The sequence below is a fragment of the Haliotis cracherodii genome, unplaced genomic scaffold (genome assembly GCF_022045235.1).
Source record: "Haliotis cracherodii isolate W230 unplaced genomic scaffold, xgHalCrac1.p SCAF_19, whole genome shotgun sequence".
NCBI lineage: Eukaryota > Metazoa > Mollusca > Gastropoda > Lepetellida > Haliotidae > Haliotis > Haliotis cracherodii.
Window position 1 is genome coordinate 19,944,689 of NW_027266274.1, and position 24,739 is coordinate 19,969,427.

General features: G+C 40.9%; 2 protein-coding genes across 2 annotated transcripts in view; one reads left to right on the top strand and one right to left on the bottom strand.

Moving 5' to 3' along the window:
• LOC139466644 (uncharacterized) overlaps positions 1–2,173 on the top strand; it is a 141,961-nt gene extending 139,788 nt beyond the window's left edge. The window contains exon 108 of the mRNA XM_071248228.1: positions 650–2,173. Coding sequence (XP_071104329.1) covers positions 650–800 — 151 coding nt within the window. The 3' untranslated portion in view covers positions 801–2,173. The remainder of the gene's footprint in view (positions 1–649) is intronic.
• Positions 2,174–4,007: 1,834 nt separating this feature from the next.
• The window catches only part of LOC139466849 (platelet binding protein GspB-like), a 54,522-nt gene continuing 33,790 nt past the window's right edge, over positions 4,008–24,739 (bottom strand). The window contains exons 10-26 of the mRNA XM_071248587.1: positions 23,181–23,378; positions 22,221–22,379; positions 20,529–20,774; positions 19,402–19,597; positions 18,884–19,029; positions 17,951–18,067; positions 16,921–17,045; positions 16,194–16,403; positions 15,278–15,398; positions 14,132–14,236; positions 13,214–13,365; positions 12,525–12,710; positions 11,729–11,858; positions 10,335–10,911; positions 9,379–9,536; positions 8,581–8,793; positions 4,008–8,038 (exon numbers count right to left, since the gene is read on the bottom strand). Of these exons, the coding sequence (XP_071104688.1) occupies positions 7,857–8,038; positions 8,581–8,793; positions 9,379–9,536; positions 10,335–10,911; positions 11,729–11,858; positions 12,525–12,710; positions 13,214–13,365; positions 14,132–14,236; positions 15,278–15,398; positions 16,194–16,403; positions 16,921–17,045; positions 17,951–18,067; positions 18,884–19,029; positions 19,402–19,597; positions 20,529–20,774; positions 22,221–22,379; positions 23,181–23,378 (3,221 nt within the window). The 3' untranslated portion in view covers positions 4,008–7,856. The remainder of the gene's footprint in view (positions 8,039–8,580; positions 8,794–9,378; positions 9,537–10,334; positions 10,912–11,728; positions 11,859–12,524; positions 12,711–13,213; positions 13,366–14,131; positions 14,237–15,277; positions 15,399–16,193; positions 16,404–16,920; positions 17,046–17,950; positions 18,068–18,883; positions 19,030–19,401; positions 19,598–20,528; positions 20,775–22,220; positions 22,380–23,180; positions 23,379–24,739) is intronic.

The following is a 24,739-nucleotide window of genomic DNA, read 5'->3' on the forward strand; positions in this document are numbered from 1 at the left end:
CTCCCTATGCTAAGTACAACGTAGATACCTATGTAAATAGGCGTGAACGAGTAAAGTAGTACATATTAAAGAGACAGGTGACACAAAACAAAGTTATAAGTTGGATCAGCTGAATATTAAATATCACTGAAAAGGAAATCATTCGTCTCTTGATAAGTTTGGAATTAGCGTTCACTCCACACATCTTTCCAGCAAAAGAGGGGGCACGGGTTGCCCAGTCGTCTAAGGCGCCGCAATTCGCCAAATGGCAAGCCAAAAACCTATGATCGAGAATTCGAATTCTTTGTTTGTTATGCTGAACCCGTGCTCGTGGGGTTCAGGATAGTGGTAAACGTCTGAGACCAACATCGCTTCGGGCTTTCCTCCCAATTGAAACTGGCACGCCGTGATATAACTGGAATACTGTTCAAAGTGGCGTAAAACCTAACTCACTCACTCCAGCAAAAGAGAGTTTTTCTTCCAGTGATGTACATGCAACTGATATCGTGGCCATTGCATCAATCTAGATGATACATGTTTAATCTGTCTGCTTATTAAAGTTAGAACTTGTTTCATTTGTTACCAGCCATGTCGCTAAATCGTTGTTTGTGAAAGACTCCTATCTTCCGGTACATGGATTGGTTGAAGATATCTCTCTTTCTTATTATAGGGCTAACTCAAGAATGAACGCCACCTCCAGAAGGAACTCTAGGTCCCAGTCCAGAGTTCACACGAGTAACGAGTCACCAAATCGACTGGTAGACTCCCCTAGCGACAAACGTCCCGGGTCAGGCGACGGGCTCAAGAGAAACATCTACTAACAGAAACGAGAAGTTGACAGTGATTAGTGCGCGAGCAATAATTCTCACCGAGAGTACTTGTAGCGATGTTGAAGAAGTACTGAATCCTACATCTACTTAATATTTACACCAGTCGACGATGATTGTTATATTCTGAAATCCACTCTTTACCTTAATCCACTATATTTTGCATAAACAATCTTATTTTTCAATCGGATACTGTTGGCCCAGTCGTCAAAGGCGCCTCTGTTCGCCGTACAGAGTTACGTCCTCTGGGCATGCCAGACACCTATAATCTCCGGGTTCGCCCCGTTTATGTTTTCAGGTTTGTCAGCACCATACCCGTGCTCGTGGGTTTCACCAAACTGGCACACGTCTAAGATCTGCATTATTTAAGGCTTTCCTCCCACACCAAGCTGACACGCTGAGATGTCACTGGAATACTGTTCAAAGCGGCGTAAAAACCAACTCACTCACTTACTGACTATTATTTCTAAAGAATGTATGACACAACGTAGGATTCCGTTTAGACAGGTTTAAAGTTTAATTATACTACATGTATGTACTTGCAGAACTAATTATATATTTATGCATAAATACTTGGAAAGAAACGTTTGGGTTCATTAATGAAATTGCTCTTCCTGTTTCTTGTAGGATTTGTGTGAGAGGGTCATGTTAGCTTTGTGATACGCAATAGTATTAATACTTGGCTTGTAGCAAGTTATTACATAAGCATTCTTAGATTCTTTGTGTAACTATATGTGTTATTTTGTTCACATGCAACCTATTAATAGCTTAAAATAAGGCATCGATTGTACATGCTGACACTTTTCTTTACACATTTAACATTATGATGGCAGAATAATTATTATAGTACTTCAAGATTTGTGAAAATTATTATTGAGTGACTTCAAACTTAAGTTCCAACAAAAATGCCAGTCAAATGACATCATCGCACAATTGATATCTGAGGGTAATACAAGCATATGTACGCGCATATTGACGACGGTAACATTCAATAACTTAAACTAAACGTAAAACGCAAAAATACACAAAGTTCGTGGAGATGAGTCAATGCCACTTTGAAATCAGTAGACTTTATAATTGTTGTTATGAAATATGGTTGATTGATTATTGATATCAAACTGTGATATTTTCTGTACAGAATGTTCCTTTATATCTTATACTGTTATCTGGTTCCGTCCAATATAGATTGTATCTTATTTTTATATCACTGTCCACTTCCTCTCAAACTCTAACCAATCTTTCGATATATATGATACAGATTAAAACTTGACGGATATTTTTTTTTCCAAATGTTATTCATGGAAATATATTGTAATAACAAAAATAAAATTTAGAAAAACTAACTTGTCCAACAGTGCCTTTGTGAAATTATACGTGATATATATATATATTTGTATAAATTGCTGTTTGAGATGTTTTAAAATGATTCCTGTATATATCACTCAATGTTTCGTAATAAAATACTGTATCAATCAATATATTTGCTTGTGGATCAAATAGACTCATGATCGTGTAGTGGCAGTTAGCTTGTTTGTTGTTGAATGTTGCAAGAAGAACGGCGGCTTCCATGGATCGGCCTACCAAGTCGGAGAAGTAAAAGTAAAATTAAGTCATCTATAGAACAACGGGAAGGGGAACAGATACTTGCAAAGGCAAAACTAGAAAATTTTGTTTGTTTGTTGTTTTAGGGCGCACACAGCAATATTCAAGCAATATGATAAATATTGTAAATAATCAAATCTGGATCGGACAATCCAGTCATTGACATAATCAGCGTCTATCTACGCAATTGGGATACGATGACATGCATCAACCAAGTCAGTGGGTCTGACCTCCCGATCCTTTAGTCAACTCTTAAGGCATGCATTGTCGCCTCTCATGACAAGGAATGAAGACCAATTCTAACCCCGATCTTCACGGTTGTGTTAATGTGTTAATGAACACTACACCTAGTATCGCTGGGAAACATATATACACATAGAATTGTGAATAACGTTTTTGGTTTCATATTTCTTATGATATACCAGTATCAACTTTACATACAGCGTCTCTCAGGCTGTTAATATAACTTATAATAGTTACCCTATGTAAATGATGATGACTCCCTGAATACGATCCAACTGAAGAACGGGGGGTTAAGTCAGGTATTTCCTAAAACTTCTCACATTTCTCACGTTCATCTATACCTTCTCTCCCGTCTCAGACTGCCACATCTCGCCCATTTACGGATGCGATCGTTCGGCCATTGTGGTTATCTTTGTTGCACAGCTACATCTATGGGGAACAAGTCACCAACCTCTCAAAAATAGCATGCCAATTTGCGACGTCATCAAGTTGCGAGCGTATGTTCGAATCTTCAGGAATGACGTCATGACAGAACTATGTTTTATCGTGACATAATCCACGTCTCGTTCTTCATTGTTCTTTGCGATTTATCTCGTAGCTAGCTTATATATAGGGGTGGGGTGGCCTGGTGGCTAAAGCGTTCGCTTGTCACGCCGAAGGCCCGGTTCGATTTCCAACATGGGTACAACGTGTGAAGCCCATTACTGGTGCCCCCGCCGTGATAATACTGGAATATTGCTAAACGCGGCGTAAAACCATACTCACTCACTCACTCAGTATACAGAGCAAAGAATTGAAAATCAATGCTCGAATCCCATCATGGTACAAAGCTGGATGCCTGCAGTTGAGTTCCCTGCAGTGGTATGACGGAAATGGTGCTTAAAACGACATCACACCCAACTCACTCATTCTGATGTAACGACATACATATACATCCAAATTACTACAGTGCACTCATCATTCAGTATAACCGCACCCGAAAATACGGTTAGTCTCTTGGCGATTATAGAAAAAGCTGCAACTTCACTCATTGAAATTTTAGAATAAGCTTTCAATGCATATAAACAAGCTCAATGGTCATTGGTATTTCTTTTCCTCCATTCACATGGAGATCATGGTCCATAATAGTTTTATTTCGGCCGACTTGACATAATGGTATCTTCGGACGGACCAACGTGTCGACTTACCAGCAGAAGCTGAAAATGATCGAACATGCTTGGGTGTTAGAGGACTCGAAGAATTTGATCGAATTCATCATTAGAATGAGCTTCCAGCGTCACACGGAACGACCAGGGAGACAAAAAAGGGTCATTCTTAGACAAAACCATTGCTTTTTTATTCACAGAAGATGCAACAATAACGATGACAACAAATTAACACGCTCAGTACAAACAAACAGTCATATCACAGGCGTCGGTTGTGATTCGTCGATAACAACAAGATACATACTTGTAACGAGTGATCTTAACTTAATCATAAATTTAATACAATTTAATTTTCGCAACAAAAAATAATGTTCGGATTCGACGAAGGTAAAATGACACAAACTAACTATGCGCAAATACAAACGTTTGTAGCATTAAATATGGATACAAATTACACTTCTCAACATGTCTAAATAACAATGGTTAAAATGAAAAATAGAAATAAATTAATTTGTCATTTCTTCAAGGGACCGACCATTCGATATTCTTGCTGCTTGAATTTTATTGAAAACATAAACTGTCCCAGAAATGCACGAAAAAAGCTAATTCTGCTATAGACTCTTGATAAAAAGCAATTGTCTGCCACAAAATAACATTGTTGTAAGATGATGTAAAAAAGAAATTTAGGCGCATAGTTTTTCATTGACAAAATGCATCTGGCGCATCTGGGTTTGCAGCCTCAGCTGAAGAAATATCTGAAATAATTCCACCCATGTTGAGCAGTGCAACTCGCATGGAGCTAATATAACTATACAGGGTTGACATCCGAGGTGCAGATAAACACGAACATCAGACCGTATCTATTTGAAGGACGTACAATAAAATCACAGTCAGAAAGGGTATTTATGAAAGATATATTGCCAAGTTTATTTACACACAGAAATATGTATATTTTAATGTAAAAATATCTGTAGATCTTTTATAACAACTAAGAAAATCATGACCTTATTAACAAGGTGAAAATACATATAAATATAGTGACTAGTGTGTATAAACACAAAGACATAAGGTAAGTGAGTTAGTGAACAGGGTCGTCTTTTTGTCTAAAATATTTCAACCGCTGCCGTCTGCAAGTACATGTACGCGGGCTTGAACATAAATGTTCACAATCGACATTCAGATTACATGTGTGTGTGTTGGGTGGGGGTGTTGACTTTCCAAAAGGCTGACCTCCCCAGACCCCTCATCTAAGAGGGTTTCATCACTCCTTATTGCCGGATCAGTTCACTGATGCCTGCTTTGATTTACCTCTACAGATGTGCATTTCCCATGACCACCCTCCTGTAAATTGTTCCTGACCCCACCCAGGCCATAAATGAACTGTGGACCCTGCAGCAGTGTGTCATGACTTGCTGGTAATTAGCATTAGCGAAGTCAATATAACAGTTTCTACACTATCTAACCGGGCCGGAAACTAGAAGCCATGCCGCGCCGGTACAGCATGATTTGGACGGAATGGTAAAAAGGGAATATTAACATAGGGTATGTACATGTGCAACTTTCGAATATTTTACAACATATTTCCATAACACAATAACGTGTCATAAAATCACAGACACCTTTGAATACCAGGTAATTAGCACTTTACCAATTTACAATATTTGTGGAATAAATTAATTCAACGCTCTTCAAAAGGTGGTATGCTATATGAAAATATGCTATGATATGACAAAAAAGTTCAGTCATTGTTGCAATAAGACAATAAGTTGTTTTCATTATGAAGCACATGTGGCACATGTGGTGTCTCCTTAGGCAGGTGGAAATATGCCTCTGTTCACCCAGCAGTGAATGGGTGCGCGGTAGAAAGTTCAAATACGTTACCAATAAGAGAACAACGCATCGCTTCATTTGCAATCTAAACAAATATATATTTTTTGGAGCATTGTTTGATACAATGTCTCTTCTTAATTGTTACATAAAATTGTCTCTATGTCTAACAACAAATTACATCACAAGTACATTTCGTTTTACACTTTAGAGGAAGCAAAATGGTCTCTAAAACGTATTTACGTAATCGGTATGTAAACATGCCAGATGTACATGCCACAGTAACATTGGATATATAATATACAATAAAAACGTTTAAAAAAAACAAACATTGGATATATGTAACGGTTTTAACAGAAAATATTCACACTGGATCACAGAATGACCTGACAGAGGAATTCGCTGATAATGCATGGTCTATGTGTCAGTTCAATATCTCCTTCTGGCCCAGGTAACCAAGATAGCCCTTATTGGGCTACCACGACACGTTGTCGACTCAGTCAAGAAACACTGAAATAGTTAATGCTGATAAGCGAGCCAGGTGTCCGCTTCGTAACTCTATCAAAAGCTTAAAAAATAAACTCCAGAAATATATATGAAATATCGCTGCAACATGCTCATGATATCAGTGGAATCGGACAATCGACTCTGATTTGGGCAGATATTTCTTACGGACATGGAAAGGGTTTAGTCGCTTTTACTTTCTGAAGTAGAACTATTGTTGCTGGGGTAACGGAATCTCTCCGTCGTGTAATCACCTATGGATGAACACAGCAAACACCCGGTGTCATCACTGATTTTCATAGAATTTCACAGCTATTTGCCATTTATGCCAAATTGCATCTCTTTTGTCGGATAATTGTGCCTTGTTGTTCTGACAATGACGTATTATATTTATATGAACGTGGTCGATGTTTCTGCTGGTGGACTGAAGTCATCGAGTTTCATCATAAGCTACAAATCAACGAGTCAACTACAAATATCTGTAATAGAATATTGCAATTAAAATCATCATCCATAAAAACGTTCAAATCCGCAAGTGCAAATATGGACGAGTTACCCGATATTTTTATAAGCATGAGCAATATTGTAAACACATATTTGGGGTATATTTTTTCAGTTTCAGGAGTTTTATGACTTCTTTTATAGACCTGCCAGAACACGTGGAGTAAAGGTAGACCAACCAGGTCTGACAATAAATAAAAGAACAATGTCACGGTCACACTTATTGCGATATATCCGACAGGAAAACCACTTTGTATGAACTACGGTTTAAATGCACCATCGTTCCTCTCGTGTATGTTGAAGAAGATGAACGATAGATGCACTTTAAAATTAAAGAGATTGCATGTACAGAAACGCGAAGCATCAGAATTGTACACAGAGTCGTACCAACTTTATAAAAAACCCATTACATATGTATTGTGCTTCAGGTATGTACAAGTTCGGGTTTGATTGAAGTTTACTTCGTTGTACGTCAAACACATCATCCGTTAGAAATAATGCGTTATGGTAAGCTGATGTCATGGAAACCCCTCGGTACAGCCTCTTCAAATACTACTCGCAATGTTATCTTGTAAATCATCCGCTGGATATTTAATTATTTTTTTACTCATACCATTGATGTCATTAAATTGTTTACATTTCGATACTCAAACGGAAATTCATGTCTCATGACGGCTCATAGAAAGCATACTGAGTTCTGGTGAAGTAAGATTTTGTATTAATGTCTCAGTACCCATCAAACTTGAATTTGTGCAAAGACGATGGGGCGGGTTGTGGGGTGTGTGTGTGTCAGATAGCACTGCAAAGATAAAACGGGTGCTCTATCCATGGTCACTTAGCAACATGCCATCCCACTAGTTGTAATGGTGCCACGAGAATATGACGTCATACCGTATGCAATGTGTAACAGGCGTACATTTCGGGCACGAATAAAAAAATCTGCCCTAATTTACCAAATTGTACGTAATACGTATATCAATGATACAGTTTCTTTCATTTGTATAAATATATAATCATTTTGTTATACAAATATTGATACAATTAAAACTCCCATAAATTCCGCTTTTGTCATAAATGGAACGCACGAACTTAAGGATCAACCTTTTTACGTCAGAATATCTAATAACCCTTCAAATCACTGCAAGTAAAGTAGATCCCAATTACCAGCCAACATATTAAAGGAAGAACCTGATAGGCAGGCGAATCATGACGTCACTGATTATGTCATTCAGGGCTCTGGTCCGAGTGGAGGAGAAATGGCCTCGACTATGTTCACCTTGTTCTTCTTGTTGACGGCGAGTGCTATGACGATGGCGACACCTACAATGACACACATCCCAATGATACCGCCGAAGACGATTCCAACGATTAAACCTGTTTGCTCTGATTTGGCTGTGGTTGTTTCTGTTGCTGGAAAAGAGAAATAAGGAATATTCATTACCGTTAACAACGTGAGAATTTGATGAGTTTAGACATGTGGAGAACATTTCCAAATTTGACCAAGATTTGTCCAGTGCAATTCCCTTTTGTAACCTGAACCATCTGTTCCCGTGTTTTGTGTGTGATCACTTCACTTGCCTTTGCTTGTGTTTGTGACGCTCGCCACATGTGGGGAAGGATACACTCACTTTTTGGCGAACACCTGGTATCATCACTATTTGATAGTGTTTAATACGTACATGCTCATAATATTGTCGGAATCGTACAGGGCTTTTAGTACATATTTCTTATGATCATGTAAAGGATTTTTGTTGCTTATATTTAAAACCATCGATTGTGTTAACAGCGGTCATCAATGTATGTTTTAAGGCACACACATCTCCCCCAAAGGTGAGCAAATGAAATTACTCACTTAAAAAAACGAGTAAATGAAACACAGACAAGAGCTTAAAAGGAAACAACAGAAAAACTGTAAAAAGAAAGAACAAATTATCATTTTGAAAAATGCTTACTTTCCGCAAAACCTGAAAAGCCAGTAAGATGGTCACTAGTACATGCGAGGGAGCTCGTGGACTGTGATGACGTCGTCACTCCGTCCGTCTCCCATCTCGCGCTGAGCGTGTTCCAGTACTTGCAGGTCAAGGACGTCCCAGACTGAGGCCGCGTCACAACGAAGGTCATGGTCACAGGGCTGCTCAGTCCAGTGATACTAGATATCTCAGCCCCTGAAACAAAACATCAGCATTGAAGCAAACGTACTTATTTGCAGGGTCCAGTTTTGTAATAAATACGTGTTAAACGTTTGACTTGTGAAGTGAAACAAAACGTTAAGTTGAAGGACCTAATGATATGATTAAATTGATTTTTAACAATTTAACATATTTATAAAATGCGTCAGCATATGAACTTTACATGAAAACAACATAATGATTAAATGAGACCTGACATCCTTGCCCAAGTTATTTTAAATGAAAAACATGAGTCATCTGGGAACCATTTAAAAAGTCTTACAAATTTCATAAAGGTCACGGATAGCGCACAATGATATTCAATCTTCTGAAGACAGGATTGGCGCAACTATGTGTTTTAACTTCTTTCAGTACAGGCGCTGGAACCTCTATTAGCGCTATTAGCGCTGTGGCGCTTGTGCCGAAACATTGCATTAAAATAATAAGATAAAATTATTTAAAAGTCAATCCTGTCTACAGCTTCTGAATGCATCATAGAGAAATTCCAGTTGCTCTTCACACGACAGATACTACAGCCAATGCGTGACGTTATAACAGTTGCTGCAACCTAGGCTTCTTTACCTGATTTTGGATCAATGAGCAATATTTCCAGGACGTCTGTAGCTCTCTGCTTGATGTCGTCGCTGGTGGTCGAGTAAGGGTCGACACCGGTGTTGCTGGTTGTCATCTCGACGCCGACGCCCTCGCACGTTCCCGAGCTGCACGACCAGGACGCAAACCTGCAACAAATCATCTATTGCTTCATCCTTGATCATGGATGCTCAGTACACTATGCTTATCTGAAGCGTTTTAAACGCCGCTTTGAACGCTATTTCAGTTGTATCACGGCTTGTCAGTTTGATATGGGAGGAAAGCCCACAGTGATACAGGTCTTTGACTATTATAACCTTGATGAAAACCACGAGCAAGGTATGGTGTCGACAAACCGATAAAAATAAAATTGGTGATCCGGTAAGAGTCGCTAAAGATGAGATCGCAGGGTTACAACAAAGACAGGATACATCGTTGACCAATGGTCTGTCTCGATTATTTGTTTGTTTGTAGAGCACTGATCGAGGCAATTGGGATAAGATGACATGCATTAACCAAGTCAGTCTGACCACATGATCCCGTTTATCGTCTAATAGGACAAGCATAGTCGCGTCTTTCTCTCGATTATTAAAAGAGAGTCATCATATTATCTGAATATTGATGTCTTTGAGTAAAACTACATTCACTCACTCACTCTCTCTCTCACACTACTACTACTACTACTACTACTACTACTACTACTACTACTACTACTACTACATGCTTATCAACATTGATAAAGAAACAATTATTCGTTCAGTATATATTATGTAAAGTGTGGTTCTGCATGTAGATTTGTTGATGGTTATGGAGAGGTCGGACTAAGCCTCGATGGAATACAGATCATTGACATGCATTTATATTTAGTGTCATCGTAAATATTGGGTCAGTTTAGGTCCCTTCTGTCAATACTAGGCAGCGTGTGGTAGGGGAAGAAATAGACCTACTGTTTCCGTAGGGTGTCTCCAAAACTGATCACCGTACTGTCCGTGTCCTTGCTGACGTGGCCAGTCCCGGGTATGACGAACATGTACTTCCGGGTTGACTGAGACAAGGTGAAGGTCTGAGTCTCCTCCAATTGATATCCAAGCCTGGCGGCTTTCTTTGCCTTTGAAGACAGATCCGTTACATCACTACCAGTTATCGATCTTGCTGCCAGGGCCACAGTCCACGTGTCTAAATGCTGAACACTGGTAAACTGCATTTTGATTGTATTTGTTTGGAAAAAGTTTGTGATGGTCAAGTAGAACCCTGTAACCACCTGCATGTCGCTGTCACTGACTGTCGTCGCGGGTAACGCGCCCAGAACACCATACAACGTGTTTCCCACAGACTCTTTCAGCTGTATGTTATTGAGGGATTTGTTGACGAGATCTATCTGTAGGGTTGCAAGGTCTGTGGTGACGACTGTGCTACGTCTGTAACGTTCCAAGGCTTCATCAGCGCTACGTCGACGTCGGCTGACACTTCCGGTGAGGGCAGACATGTAGATACTGAGAGAGACGGAAGCATCCAAGGGATTACCTGTGACACAAATATAATACGAGTGATTGTAGTAATACTTATTTCATTTAGTGTTATAGAAACACATACGGGACCCGTGGAGACCCGGGGTAGAATTGGTCTTCAGCAACGCATGCTTATCGTAAGAGGCGACGAGGCGACTATGCTTGTCGTAATTGGCTACTAACGGGATCGGGTGGTAAGGCTCGGTGATTTGGTTGAGGCATGTCATCGTATCCCAAATGCGTGGATCGATGCTCATGATGTCAATCACTAGATTGTCTGGTCCAGATTCAATTATTTACAGTCCGCCGTCATATAGCTGGAATATTGCAACAACAACAAAAACATCCATGTCTTAGATGTTGCCAAGATGTTTGGCATGAGAGGACAGTTACTTGCTGGGATGGTTGACTTGTCTGTGTCAGTTACTGGAACATGTTTGACTTGTCTGTGTCAGTTACTGGAACATGTTTGAGTTTACCTATAGCCGACCTTTGCGTCTCTTCAATAGAGTTGTGAACAAGCAGTAAGCGTTGCCGGTTGTTATAACGACCATTGCCACCAGAACATTAAACCAAGGAAGCCAGAGCAGTAACAACGTCTGTTTTGTTTTTTTAACTCAGCCATATTCCATCTTTATGACGGCGGTCTGTAAATAATCGATTGTGGACCAGATGATGGACCAACCGAGGACATCAACCAAGTCTGACCACCCGACCACCCGATCAAGGTCTTCACCAAACACATAAGGAAATAGTCTTCCGTTAGTGGCCCCTTACGACAAACATGGGTTGCTGAAGACGGGTACAATAACTACGTGATAGAATGGAAATACCTTCTTTCGTGAGCGTGTCGACATTGCCGAGTACTGCCGTCTTCTTGGCCGCCAGGGCAGCTGCAGTAACTGCCGTCACGGTGATGTCTCCCGTTTTATAAACCGTACAGCCTCCTTTGTTTGCGCACACCTGAAAAAATGGGATCGAGCAAATTGAAATTTGGCCAACATTTAGTATCTTTGTTAGTTGCTTAAAGCCACACTCAACAATTTTCCAGTTATAGGACGGTGGTCTGTAAATAATTGAGTCGGGACCACACAATCCCATGATTGACGTCATGAACATCGATCTACGCCTGACCACCCGATCCCGTTAGTCATCTCTTACGAAAAGCATCAGTTACCGAAGACCAATTCTAACCTGGATCTTCACGGAGGTCAATTTCAGATGTAAATGAAAAACATGCTGGAAATAAATGCTATTCAGTTCGCATTCGTTAACCCAAAAGAGAGCAGATGTTAATGTCAGCATCCGCCTGTTTCTGTTACTAAATCTGATTAATTGATTCCTGATGAATTCCCACATGGAAACATTTTTGTTGTACAGAACATTATGTGTTTCGATGCATGTAAAATGTACTTCATTATGTTCAGTAATTGGAACTGTTCGTCTCATATTTGTAGCATGTTCTTTTCTGTCATTTTTGTAAAAGCAAAAATAAACGATCAAATCAACGTAAAACATTTTTGGCATCCATAAGTTGAACCAACTGGTTGGATTGTTATGTTCCCTGAGCCTGTATTTTTTCGGTAAAATGGTCCTTACATGATGGGAAGGACGTGACAGAATACTTGCCTTAACGGCGAAGACGTTCTTCCCAGACCCGTCATCCTTAGGGCCGACGTTGACCACAAACTGCCCACTGTCCTGAGTTGTGGACAGGGGGAAGGAGGTGTCGCTGCCACCCTTCACCTGGTAGAGGGTGTAGGTGAGGGGACTGCCGTCACTGTCGGTGAAGCACTTGGTCACAGTCAGACTGATCTAAAAAACACAGCGAAATTCCGGTCGATGAACACATTTGGAACAGGTTTTGTTAACAGGTTTCGTTGGACGCCCAATGGTGACATCTACGTGTGTTGAGTTACAGTTTTATTCCAGTTGTTTTATTCCAGTTGTGTGTGTAGGTATATATGATATGTACATGTTAATTACAAGTGTGACTTCATCATAGTTTCTGGACTACAAAATCACTGCCACGGAGCCGCTCCACAAAGCGATCTTAGCGCTTTGATAGATGTAAGCCTATGTCTGAAAATTACGACCATCTTAGCGCTAAGATCTCTTTGTGCAACGGGTCCCTGGCACTTATTTTTTAATTATATGCAGATGTTCCTAAAGAAAACATCCGGAGAGGATTGTTTGGACTATACTTCTCAAAAGAGTTAAGGACCACCGATTCGTTCATATTCCTATAATTAATCGAAAACTAAGGATGTTTAAAACAGTTTATGCTGGAAACATTGCCCCTTCACAATGACACTAACCGAATCTAGTTGTTGATAGGACGTGGGCGCGGTGATGGAACAGGAAGTGACGCCATTATAAACATAGACTTCCTTCGATGCCACGTTAGACTTTCCGTTTGCGTCATTGACAGTACACCTGAAGCGGTAATTCGTCCCTCGCTGTAGGATGTCTGTGACAAACAGAATTTAGTTACACAAAAAAACAACTAAAACTAATACCCAGAATGTACGCAGGCGGGTAGCTCCCGTGTCTGAATTTTGAGAGCATGTAAAAATATAAATATCAGTTAACAGCACAATATAAATAAAGGGCAATAGATCGCCAGCAACCAAATTAACGCCTCATACTAGGGATTAGGCTTCCCTACCAATATGCACTATTCTAATTCGAAAACAGACAATCATATCTCATATGCTAAAAGCTGGCACGGGTGGCCCTTTCGTCTAAGGGCCGCAATTTGCTGTGCAGGGTTGCGTCCCTTGGACACGCCAGAAACCTATGATTGTGGTTTCGAATCCCGGTTCGCCCCGATTATGTTTCTAGGTGTGTCAGCACCATACCCATGCCCATGGGTTTCACCGAAGTGGTAGACGGCTGAGACCTGCATCACTTCGGGCTTTCCTCCAACATTAAGCTGATAAGCTGTGATATAACTGTAATACTGCTAAAAGCGGTGTTAAACCCAACGCACTCACTTACTCACTATATTCTAAAATGGTTTTGCTTGAGGCTTTAACTTGTAGTTTATCAAAACGACGGCGTCTAGGAATTTAAACGCCTAGTGTCACTATTTGATTTGACCTGCTTATGATATAGTCGGAATCGTACCCTGGATACCGCTCTCAGTATAAATTTCATATGATTATGAAAACGTTTTCTTTATTTTATCATAAAGGTGACATCTGATATTAACGATAAGCGTGTAATCTACCTACCTGCTTTGACTGACAGCACTGTGACGTATGTGTTGGTTGAGGTGGTCGTCAATGTGGGCGTGGTCTGCAGGTTGTTGGTGTTGGTCAAGTCCACAAAGCCATAACCTGTAAAAAAAACCACATGAGTTTATTTTTATTTGAACCCGACTCAACCAGACAGAGGTAAGGCACTTTACATCGGTTCTGATGACATAACACTATTTCATATTATATCATGAGCACTATGCTTTTTATGGTACGAGAAATAAATCCAGTCTAAGCTGTGACAGAAAGAGGGGGTTCTATCGAAATAGATTGCCCAAGTAAATGCTTGAAGAAATATAATTAAGATTCAGACTTTTGAAAAAAATGAAATTGTCTGCCACAAAAAGTGCATCCATAATAAGTTGCAGCTGGACCACGGGGAGTACATGGGGTTTTAGGCGTCCCGAGTTTCATACCACGTACCGGAGGCCGGAGGCGCGTGGTATGAAACCTAACCCGGGACGCATAACACGCCATGTTCCCCGAGTGATCCTGCTACAACGAATTTATGTTATCGACATGTTTTAATGTGACATAGTAATATAATTCAAATATATTCCAAATTGATAGAAAACAGTTGCTCGATGGCACGTGACATCCATCTTTTTGCTTTAAAGCGGTGTACAAAGAGTGAGTGAGTGAGTTGGGTTTAACGCCGCTTTTAACAGTATTCCAGTTTTATCACGGCGTGGCAGCTTAATGTGGGAGGAAAGCCCGAAGTGATGCAGGTCTCAGTCGTTTACCACTTCGGTGAAACCCACGGGCACGGGTATGGTGCTGACAAACCTAGAAACATAATCGGGGCGAACCGGGATTCGAACCCACAATCATAGGTTTCTTGAGTGCCAAAGGGACGCAACTCTGCACTCTGTCTTGGTTGATGCATGTCATCGGTCCCAATTGCGTGGATCGATGCTCATGATGTCAATCACTGGATTGTCTGGTCCAGACTCGATTATTTACAGACCGCCGTCATATAGCTGAAATATTGCTGTGTGTGGCGATAAACAACAAACAAACACATTCTTGTGCAATGCATATGTACATATAATCAGGCACTAAAAGGAAATCAGGCACTTAAAATACATTTAAGACGCTAAATAATATCACGGCTGTACATACCAGCCTTGACCTCTGAATCCCAGGTGAAGGTCACTGTCGTCGTAGATTCTACGATTGCTGTGAGTGTGAAGACGTCGTTCGAGTTAACTTTACCGTCATTGGCCAGGTCCCTGAACGTGATCTGCAAATATAAATATAACGAGTTAAACCTATGAAATGATATATGTAATAGGCTCATTGAAAGTAATGAGGAAATGGTGTTTACAGAGGATGGAAACTCTCAGAGTTGATGACACCTGTCATTTCATGAACAAACATTAACTCACATCCACTCAAGAACTCACTAGGGTTATTAAGCAATATCAACTTAGTAAGTGAGTTGGCTTTAACGCCGCTTTTAACAGTATTCCAGTTATATCACAGCGTGTCAGCTTAATGTAGGAGGAAAGCTCGAAGTGATGCAGGTCTCGGACGTTTACCACTTCGGTGAAACCCACGCGCACGGGTATGGTGCTGACAAACCTAGAAACATAATCGGGGCGAACCGGGATTCGAACCCGCAATCACAGGTTTCTGGCGTGCCCAAGGGACGCAACTCTGCACAGCGAATCGCGGCTCCTTAGACGACTGGTCAAGGTCAAGGTATCAAGGTATAGCATTTGGAAGAGTAGCGGTGGGGCAAGCTAGGGGTTCGCTTGTCACACCAAAGACCCGGGATCTGTTTCCCACATGGGTACAACGTGTGAAGCCGTCTTCTGGTGTCTTCCGCCGTGATATTGCTGGAATATTGCTCAAAGCGGCTCAAAACCATACTCATTTACTCACTCAGTATACAGAGCAAAGGATTGAAAATCAGTGCTCGAATCCCATCATGGTACAAAGCTGGATGCCTTCAGTTGAGTTCCCTGCAGTGGTATGACGGGAATGGTGCTTAAAACGACATCACACCCAACTCACTCATTCTGATGTAACGAACCTTTGGTGGCGTGCCCTCCACAGTGACGACTGTGACGGAGGCGCTGTTGGACCTCGTGGTACTCCCGCTAGACTTGCTGACTGTCAGTGTAAATAAGTAGGTTTTGCCGCTCAACAACCGAGTCGTCGCCATCGTAAACGTTGCTGAAGAGCGCTCAGAACTTGTCGGGAAGGTAGATCCGGTGGGGTCAAGACATGTAGCTGTTGACGACTGAAAATACAAAGCGATGTGCACATAGGATTTATTTGTATTCGTTGTAGGTTCGCTGAGAGTAGAAGTACAGATATGTACATTTAGATTATCTGTATGGCTGCGTTTATATGCTCCCTTGAACAAGAAACGCATTGATGGTAACAGAATTTCTAAAAGTATATTCATGGATGGAAAAGTGTTCCATTTGGCTGCCACCTGAAAATATGGTCTATAGTTCTTTGTTGTCACTGATAAATTGTCATAAAACGTTTTCATTGTCTTTGAGTTTATATCGATGACCTTTAACATTTGCAGGTTTTAGGTGGAATGTGTCACGTGTTTCTTGGGCTCACGTGACACATACTATGTTGCGTACAAGAAGTAGATATCCAGTCATTTCAGTCATTTTCAATCATTTTATAAATTGACTAAAAATTGGTCTATTTATAAAACATATATATATATATCGCCCGGATGTTTCTGGAATAATGGTGACTGCGGCATAAAACAACAACTAACTCAGCACACATCTTACCGCTATCTGCACGACGCATGCCCACTCATACACAAGACTACCAGCAGCTCCATCCGGGTCACGGGAATTACTTCCGTCAAGCATGAGTTGGCCCGTCTGTGTTCCTATGGTAACCGTGTCCGATCCTGGAACCAACAATCCACTAGGTCATGTCTGTGACTTTACACAATACAAACAGCTGGCCACCGACGTTCAGAGGCCATTCTGCACCTGTCATGCTGCTGACCCGAGTTATATATTCACGTTCCTTGATTAATCAGAACTGGTACTCGTTGACATTTTTCATCCCAAATCGTCCCACTCTCTAAAAACTTGGAAGTTAGTTCCAAACAAACTTAGCATCAATTAAGACATCACAGATAACACAAGGAGTGAGTGAGTTTGGTTTAACGCCGCTTTTAACAGTATTCCCGTTATATCGTGGCAAGTCAGCTTAATGTGGGAAGAAAGCCCGAAGTGATGCAGGGCTCAGACGTTACCCACGGGCACGGTGCTGACAAACCTAGGAACATAATCGGGGCGAAACGGGATTCAAACTCTTCTTGCGTGCCCAATGGACGCACCTCTGCACAGCGGAAAAGTGTATTAGCGTTCATTTTTCATGTGTTTTTTTCAGTTTTACCGTAATCAAAGGATTTCCAGTGTGATCATGAAGTTCGCCCAAACGTAACAAACAGTTACTCCAACGGCAATAAACTTGTTAAAAGGATTTGTATCTACATCTCTGTGGTGCATCCTTTAACATGGCACTAAAAGCAACAAAACCAGTTCCATAATCTAAGAAATCTCTGCTTTATACAGGCCATTGTATGATTCCGATTAAAGAATTAGCATGTGTTTATGGATCACTTTTAAATGGTGATGACACCAGGTGTTCAAATTGCTTGATTTCGTCGTGTGAATGTACCAAAAGTTGACGCCTTAAACAAAATCCTTTTAGCATATAAGATATGAGTGTGTGCTTTCAAAGGTGTTTGCGAAAAAGTGTGCACACTTGAAGATAAGCTAAAGTAACTCAATATTCCTTTACCTTTGATAAGAGCGACAAGAGGCGTTGACTTGGTGACGAGGGAGATACTGGCCTGAACTGTCCTTGTGGAGTCGCTGGCCAGTGATACCGTCACTGTCGCCGTTATTGTCACATCACCTGTGAGAAAAACACGTACTTGGATAATTATACTTATTAATAAATAAAAGCAACAAAAACCCCTTTCCATAAGCATAAGGAAGCTCTGCGAAAAGCAGTCCCCTGTACGATTCCGACTATATCATAAGAATGTGTTTGTGAATCACTATTAAATAGTATTAATACCAGGCGTTCGCGAAAAGGTGAGCGTATCCAGCCCCACCGGTAGCATTGTTCTTAAACAACTTTATACAATGTCATTAAACAACTTGAAACGATGGCATTAAACAACTTCAACAATGTCTTAAAACAGCATTAAACAATGACTTTTAATATCTTTAAACAATGTCCTTAACCAACTTTAAACAATGCCTTTAAAGAACATAAACGCTGTTGTGAAACAATTTTAAAAATGCCATTAAACAACATAAGTCGTTAGTTTGATGGATGATTACTGCTCCACGTTACGGCTATTGGGGATGCAGGTGCCCCAGTTGAGTAAATATAAATTGTCAATACAAGAGAAAAACCAGCCTAGATTATCTGTCGAAACTGATTCCACTTGGCATAAGGGGCAACATAGCACCGCAATTCGCTGTGCATGGTTGCGTCCTATCGGTGTTCTAGAAACCTGTGATAGTGGGTTCAAGTTCCGTCTCTTCCTTTCTTTCGTTTCCATATTACAAAATATTATTAAGTTATCAAGAATCCGCATTATCAAATTCCATGACCTTGGTATAATGAAATCAAGGTGATGTCACATTGTACTTGTGTATGTTCAATATTCAAGAGTCCGGACTGACGAGGTGTCGTTGTACACAGGTCCTGGCCCCTCACCTGGCAGATCTCCGGCACGGACGTTGTACACCCTACGCGTTTGGTCGACGGTGTTGATGTTGACGCGGGAGTCGCTGAAGCTCCATGAGAACAACAGATTGTCGTCCACACAGCTTGTCAGCTTAGCGTTCGCTTTCAGCTCAAAACTGGAATATACAAACATTACAATTGGTGATCAAAAGGCATTATATTACAGGACTTGAACCATATCTTCAATAAATATCATCAAGGATATTTTGGAGATAAGATATTGTTTTATTAAAAATATGAGCCTGAATGTATATTATAAGAAAAAAAAACTTGTAAGAAGGTAATTTTTGAGGCACGCAATTTCCTTTTTGTTCAACAGTCGTAAGCATATGTATTTCTTTCAAGAAATTTATTGAACAATTTATGTTTTTCGATAACATCCCAAACACACATCCACCCCCATTCATACCCCGAATATCAGATTCTCGGTTCCTTAAAGATAATGCAATGTTACACATATTATTTAAAAACAACAGCAATGAACCCACCCCTCGGACGCGATAACATTGCTGACGTCAGCACCAGCTGTGACGAAAACGTCTGGTATGGCCGTCGTCAGCTTCTCTACGGTCTTCGTCGGGGTATTGTCGCACTCGTTCATGAAGTTGCACACGGTCAAGGTCACGGTGTACGTCACTCCATTCATCGTGCCGGTCACGGAGAGATCAGTTGTACCTTGTCCGGCTGCAACATAATAATAATAATAACAGGCCATTCATATTGCGTTTATCTCCACACCAGTCAAAGGGGCATGCTCAAAGCGCTACTATCAGTGTGCACTCAAGAATCCTCCCCAGCTCCCTGGTGAGGATACAAGTAGCTGCCTTTGAGGCGCTAGAAGGTTAACAACCACATCGCCATCTCATCCTACCGGGTACCCATTCACTGCTGGGTGAACAGAGGCACATTGCCAAACTGATGCCACTGGTTACATATGCTTCAGTGTGGGGCAGGACCGAAGACCTAGAAACTCTCTCTCTATCGGGTCATAATAAGATGTAGAATACGTGTTAACAAAAGACTGAAACGAGACAAAAAATACTTTCGGCCTTTATTATTCACACACGGTTTGTATTACTCCTGGTCTTACTATTTACAAACGCCTTGTGTTACTCTTGCCTTTACTATTCATAAAAGGCTTGTGTTACTCTTGCCTTTACTATTCACAAGCGCCTTGCGTTACTCTTGCCTTTACTATTCACAAACGCCTTGCGTTACTCTTGCCTTTACGATTCATAAAAGGCTTGTGTTACTCTTGCCTTTACTATTTACAAACGCCTTGTGTTACTCTTGCCTTTACTATTCATAAAAGGCTTGTGTTACTCTTGCCTTTACTATTCACAAACGCCTTGCGTTACTCTTGCCTTTACTATTCATAAAAGCCTTGTGTTACTCTTGCCTTTACTATTCACAAACGCCTTGTGTTACTCTTGCCTTTACTATTCATAAAAGCCTTGTGTTACTCTTGCCTTTACTATTCACAAACGCCTTGCGTTACTCTTGCCTTTACTATTCATAAAAGCCTTGTGTTACTCTTGCCTTTACTATTCACAAACGCCTTGTGTTACTCTTGGCTTTACTATTTACAAACGCCATTGCTAGTTACTATACTTACTGAGAGTGAGGCCAGTTGATGGGGACACGGCCCATGTGTAGGTCAGCGCCCGTCCTCCCCCGCCACTGCTGCCGAGGGCATTCACGGATAGGTCACTGCACGACCCGATCTTGCTTGGTCCACGGATGGTACCGGTAGGTTGGACAGGGTTACTCCCCTTGGCCAGTGTGATTGTTCCACTGGCAGCTATGGCATACGTTTCATCATAGGCTTTGACGGCGCCAGTCTTTATCGTCAAGCTGCTATCTGATAATCAAGAAAAGTGATTATGGATATGTATAGTACGAATGCGCCTGATATGGTCAATATATATGTATAACATTCGTCCCCTCACAATAATGTTCGCGTTCCCTCTCTAAATATCCGCGTTCCTTCTCTATACTGCCGCGTTCCCCCGCTTTACTACCGCGTCCCCTGGTTACATTAGCGTGTTCCCTCGCCACACTACGGCGTTCCTACGCTTAATATTCGGGATCCCTCGCATTATTATCGCGTTCCCTCTCTTTTTCACAGATTTAATCAGCTATATTATCGCGTTCCCTCGCTATACTACCGCGTTCCCTCGCTATATTACTGCGTTCCCTCGCTATACTACCGAGTTACTCGCTATATTACCGTGTTCCACCGCTATACTACCGCATTCCTCCGCTATATTACCGCGTTCCCTCGCTATACTACCGAGCTCCTCGCTATATTACCGCGTTATGTCGCTACACTACCGCGTTCCCTCGCTATATTACCGTGTTCCACCGCTATACTACCGCATTCCTGCGCTATATTACCGCGTTCCCTCGCTATACTACCGAGTCCCATCGCTATATTTCCGCGTTCTGTCGCTGTTTTACCGCGTTCCCTCGCTATATTACCGCGTTCCCTCACTATACTACCGCGTTCTCTCGCTATATTGCCGCGTTTCCGCACAATTATCCATTGTGTCGGAAACAAAACAACCGATGGTTTTTCTCTTTCTGTATATTAAAAGGGGGTTTGTGTATATTCAACAGTCCTTTCCATAAACACTGAATAATGTTCAGTGGAAATAAAAGTCGTGTTTGTCGCGTACAGTTATGTGAAATCCCCCAGGCCTTGAGCTTGAATAAGCCAATGGTGGTGGCTGATCCGTCATCTCCTAGCGCTAGCAATGAACGTCTTAATAATTAATCTATTGCTTGCATTGATCCTGCAGAGAGAGCTCTAACTCCAGATACTATTTCCTGCGGATTGCCGACACCATTAACACGTGTTTCAACACCTGGTAATTATATCCTGTATTTGAAGCACGACGCAAGACCTGCTGGATTAAATACGTCTTTGACATATGACACACATATTTGACACATGGCACACATATTTGACACATGACACACATATTTGACACAATGATGTGCATGCGTATTTTTTATAAAGTGTCTGAACTGTAGGAAAGCCGTGTGGATACAGCATTCGCTCGTCACACATTAGGCCTGGGTTCTCTTTCCCACATGGGCATACAATACGAATCCATTCCTGTAGTTCCACGACGCTGGAATATTGATAAATACAACGTAAAACAATACTCACTCACACGTCCCTACCATGAAACAACGTAAATCCGATTTTTTCCACAGATACGCAGTATAAATGTGATTAATATAATTAATGTTCAACATATCTGTTTCAAATCTTTCAAATTCTATTGGTTGAGAAGCTCACCAAGTGCAGCTGTGGTACTCTCAATTAACATGGTGGTCCGAGATTTGAAAGAGCACGTGGCAGTGGATCCGAGTGACGTCACATCCTGGAACACCGCGGCACAGGAAGTGAGACTAGCTGTGTTCACGGACGCGCTGAATGTAACAACGACCTTTTCACCTGCAAATAAAGATAACGTGTATCAGTATCTATTCACATACTGTAGCCATGTGATTCGTGCGAGGAAAGGCCGACCCATCCTCGTATAAATAATCAATGCTGCCTTTGCTGCCACGTTAACATTTCGAAGTTCGTGTATGATGCGGGGGCACGTGTGGCCAAGTTATCTTAGGGACACAATTCGATTAGCTGTGTTGCGTCCCTTAATGGTACCAGGATCCGAAGATTGTAGGTTTGAATTCCAGATGTCCCTGATTATGAGTCTTGCGTTAATTTCAGCACCATACCCGGGTTCATGGACACCAAAGTTGTTAATATCAACGACCTACGTCACTGTGGACTTTCGTCCCACACAAAGAAGACACGCCATGATATAACTGAATACTGTCCAATGCGGCGTTGAGTGAATTCACCGCAGTTATCATGTATGTTAAACAAACACATGTATGACACCAGGTGTCACTCCTGATTTTCAGTGATTAATTCATATAATTGTCAATGCTATTTTGCGTTTTACGTTAAGTGGAATCTGTTTCGGCAGATAATCGAGACAGAGTATTCTCTGTCGTTAAACGTGTTGTCTTGTAGAATCTGGACCATATAATCCAGTGACTGATATTATGAGCAACGATATAGCTATCAACCAATCCATTAAATCGCCTCATACGACCAGCATCAGCATATGTTCCTAGAGACGTATCCCTACCCGGACTCCCCATGGGTGTGTGAGGAATGGGGCGGTGGAGGGATGGGGATGGGACTTTGTCACATTATTCAAGCAGTATCAGTCGTATATTGTACCCGAGTTGGTGAAGGCCGCTGTGAGGGTAGGGGCTGCGGCCTGTGCCGTCACTGTGGTGTCGCTGGCGAGTTTGTCCAGTGTGTTCAGACTCAAGGCTACCAGTATTTGGGATGACGTCGGAGGATGTGTGACGTCACAGGCAGCATTGCTGGCGTCGGTGACACTTGCGAGGAAGGTAGTTTCTGCAGCTGCTCCCACTGAAACACAAACATACAAATGTGTGTGACCCCGCTTGTGATATAGATAATAAATGAAAAAAATTATTACCCTTGTGCGTTTCGGATCATAAATATATTCGGAATAAGAAATATATATTATACGAGCCTTTTTGCGAGCATAATACATAAGTTCTATTCCTAATATATGATATTTATGATACGGAAACGCACACGGGTAATTATCTCTTTATCATCCTTAAACTAATTTTAAGGCGTAACTTCGATGAAGTAATGTTAAACAGGCGGACAGACAATTCATCCAGTAATTAGGCATCAAGGCCCAGAGTAAAATGCAGATTGGATATTAACATTTGTCACGAGATGTACATGATTATATTTTAAATCAAGTTACAATTCTTCATTATGAAGACATATTTTACAAATACAGATCAGATCAGGATTTTGAGATGGTTAGCAGATATATCATTAACTGACGGTCTTTAAAAATACCTTGCAGCATGGGGAGAACGTTAAAAACGCGTATCAATACAGTGTGTGAGTGAACTTCCCACTGACCATAAAGTGCTAAATGATTTGCGGCCATGTTTAAATTCCCCATAATAAACCAGGCAATGGGAAACCCATATCTAAACTATCTGGAAAGGTAAGTAAATAGTTTAAAAAAAAACTGATATCGCATCGATGTGTAGAGCATTTAAGTCGTTCCCATCGGGTGACCTCATTAGCAGATTTATCGAACAATTTTATTGTATTAGTTTTTTAGCATCGATGCCTTGATTCTATAAGCTAAAACATCATATTGTCCACCTTGATAATGTACACGAGGCCAAAACAAGTCAGTTAGTTGCTAGTCGTAAACTCCGTATACACTTTTTACCAAAGGAACAAGCGTTATAGTGATATATTCATTTATAACGACAAGATAAGTTCCCATATGCAGCTACGTAAGTACCTACATCACATAGTATGTCTGATTATATAGATGCTGTATCGTCAACCATGGCTCTTTATGATAAGAAGAAGGGACAATTGTAAACTCCTAAATTCTTTGTTTCATGTATAATGTTTAACATTTGATAAATCGTTGGTTAACGATATATTTATAACAATTGGTAGGAAAGTGTTTTCAGTCTCTTAAACCAATACAATATATCTATAAAATGCAATGCGAATGTTAATTTCATTTATGCTCCTCATGTAAGATCAATGGTACGTGAAAACAGACCTGAATAAGGTCAATAAGATAAGTTACGTTGGTACAAAATGAAAAACAAATAAATAGCATGTTAGATGCATAATAGCCCAATGAAAGTGTTTTTTTTCTAAACAATGTACTCTACTCAAAGGAAGTTAAGGACTACCCAATTCCTTCAAATTAC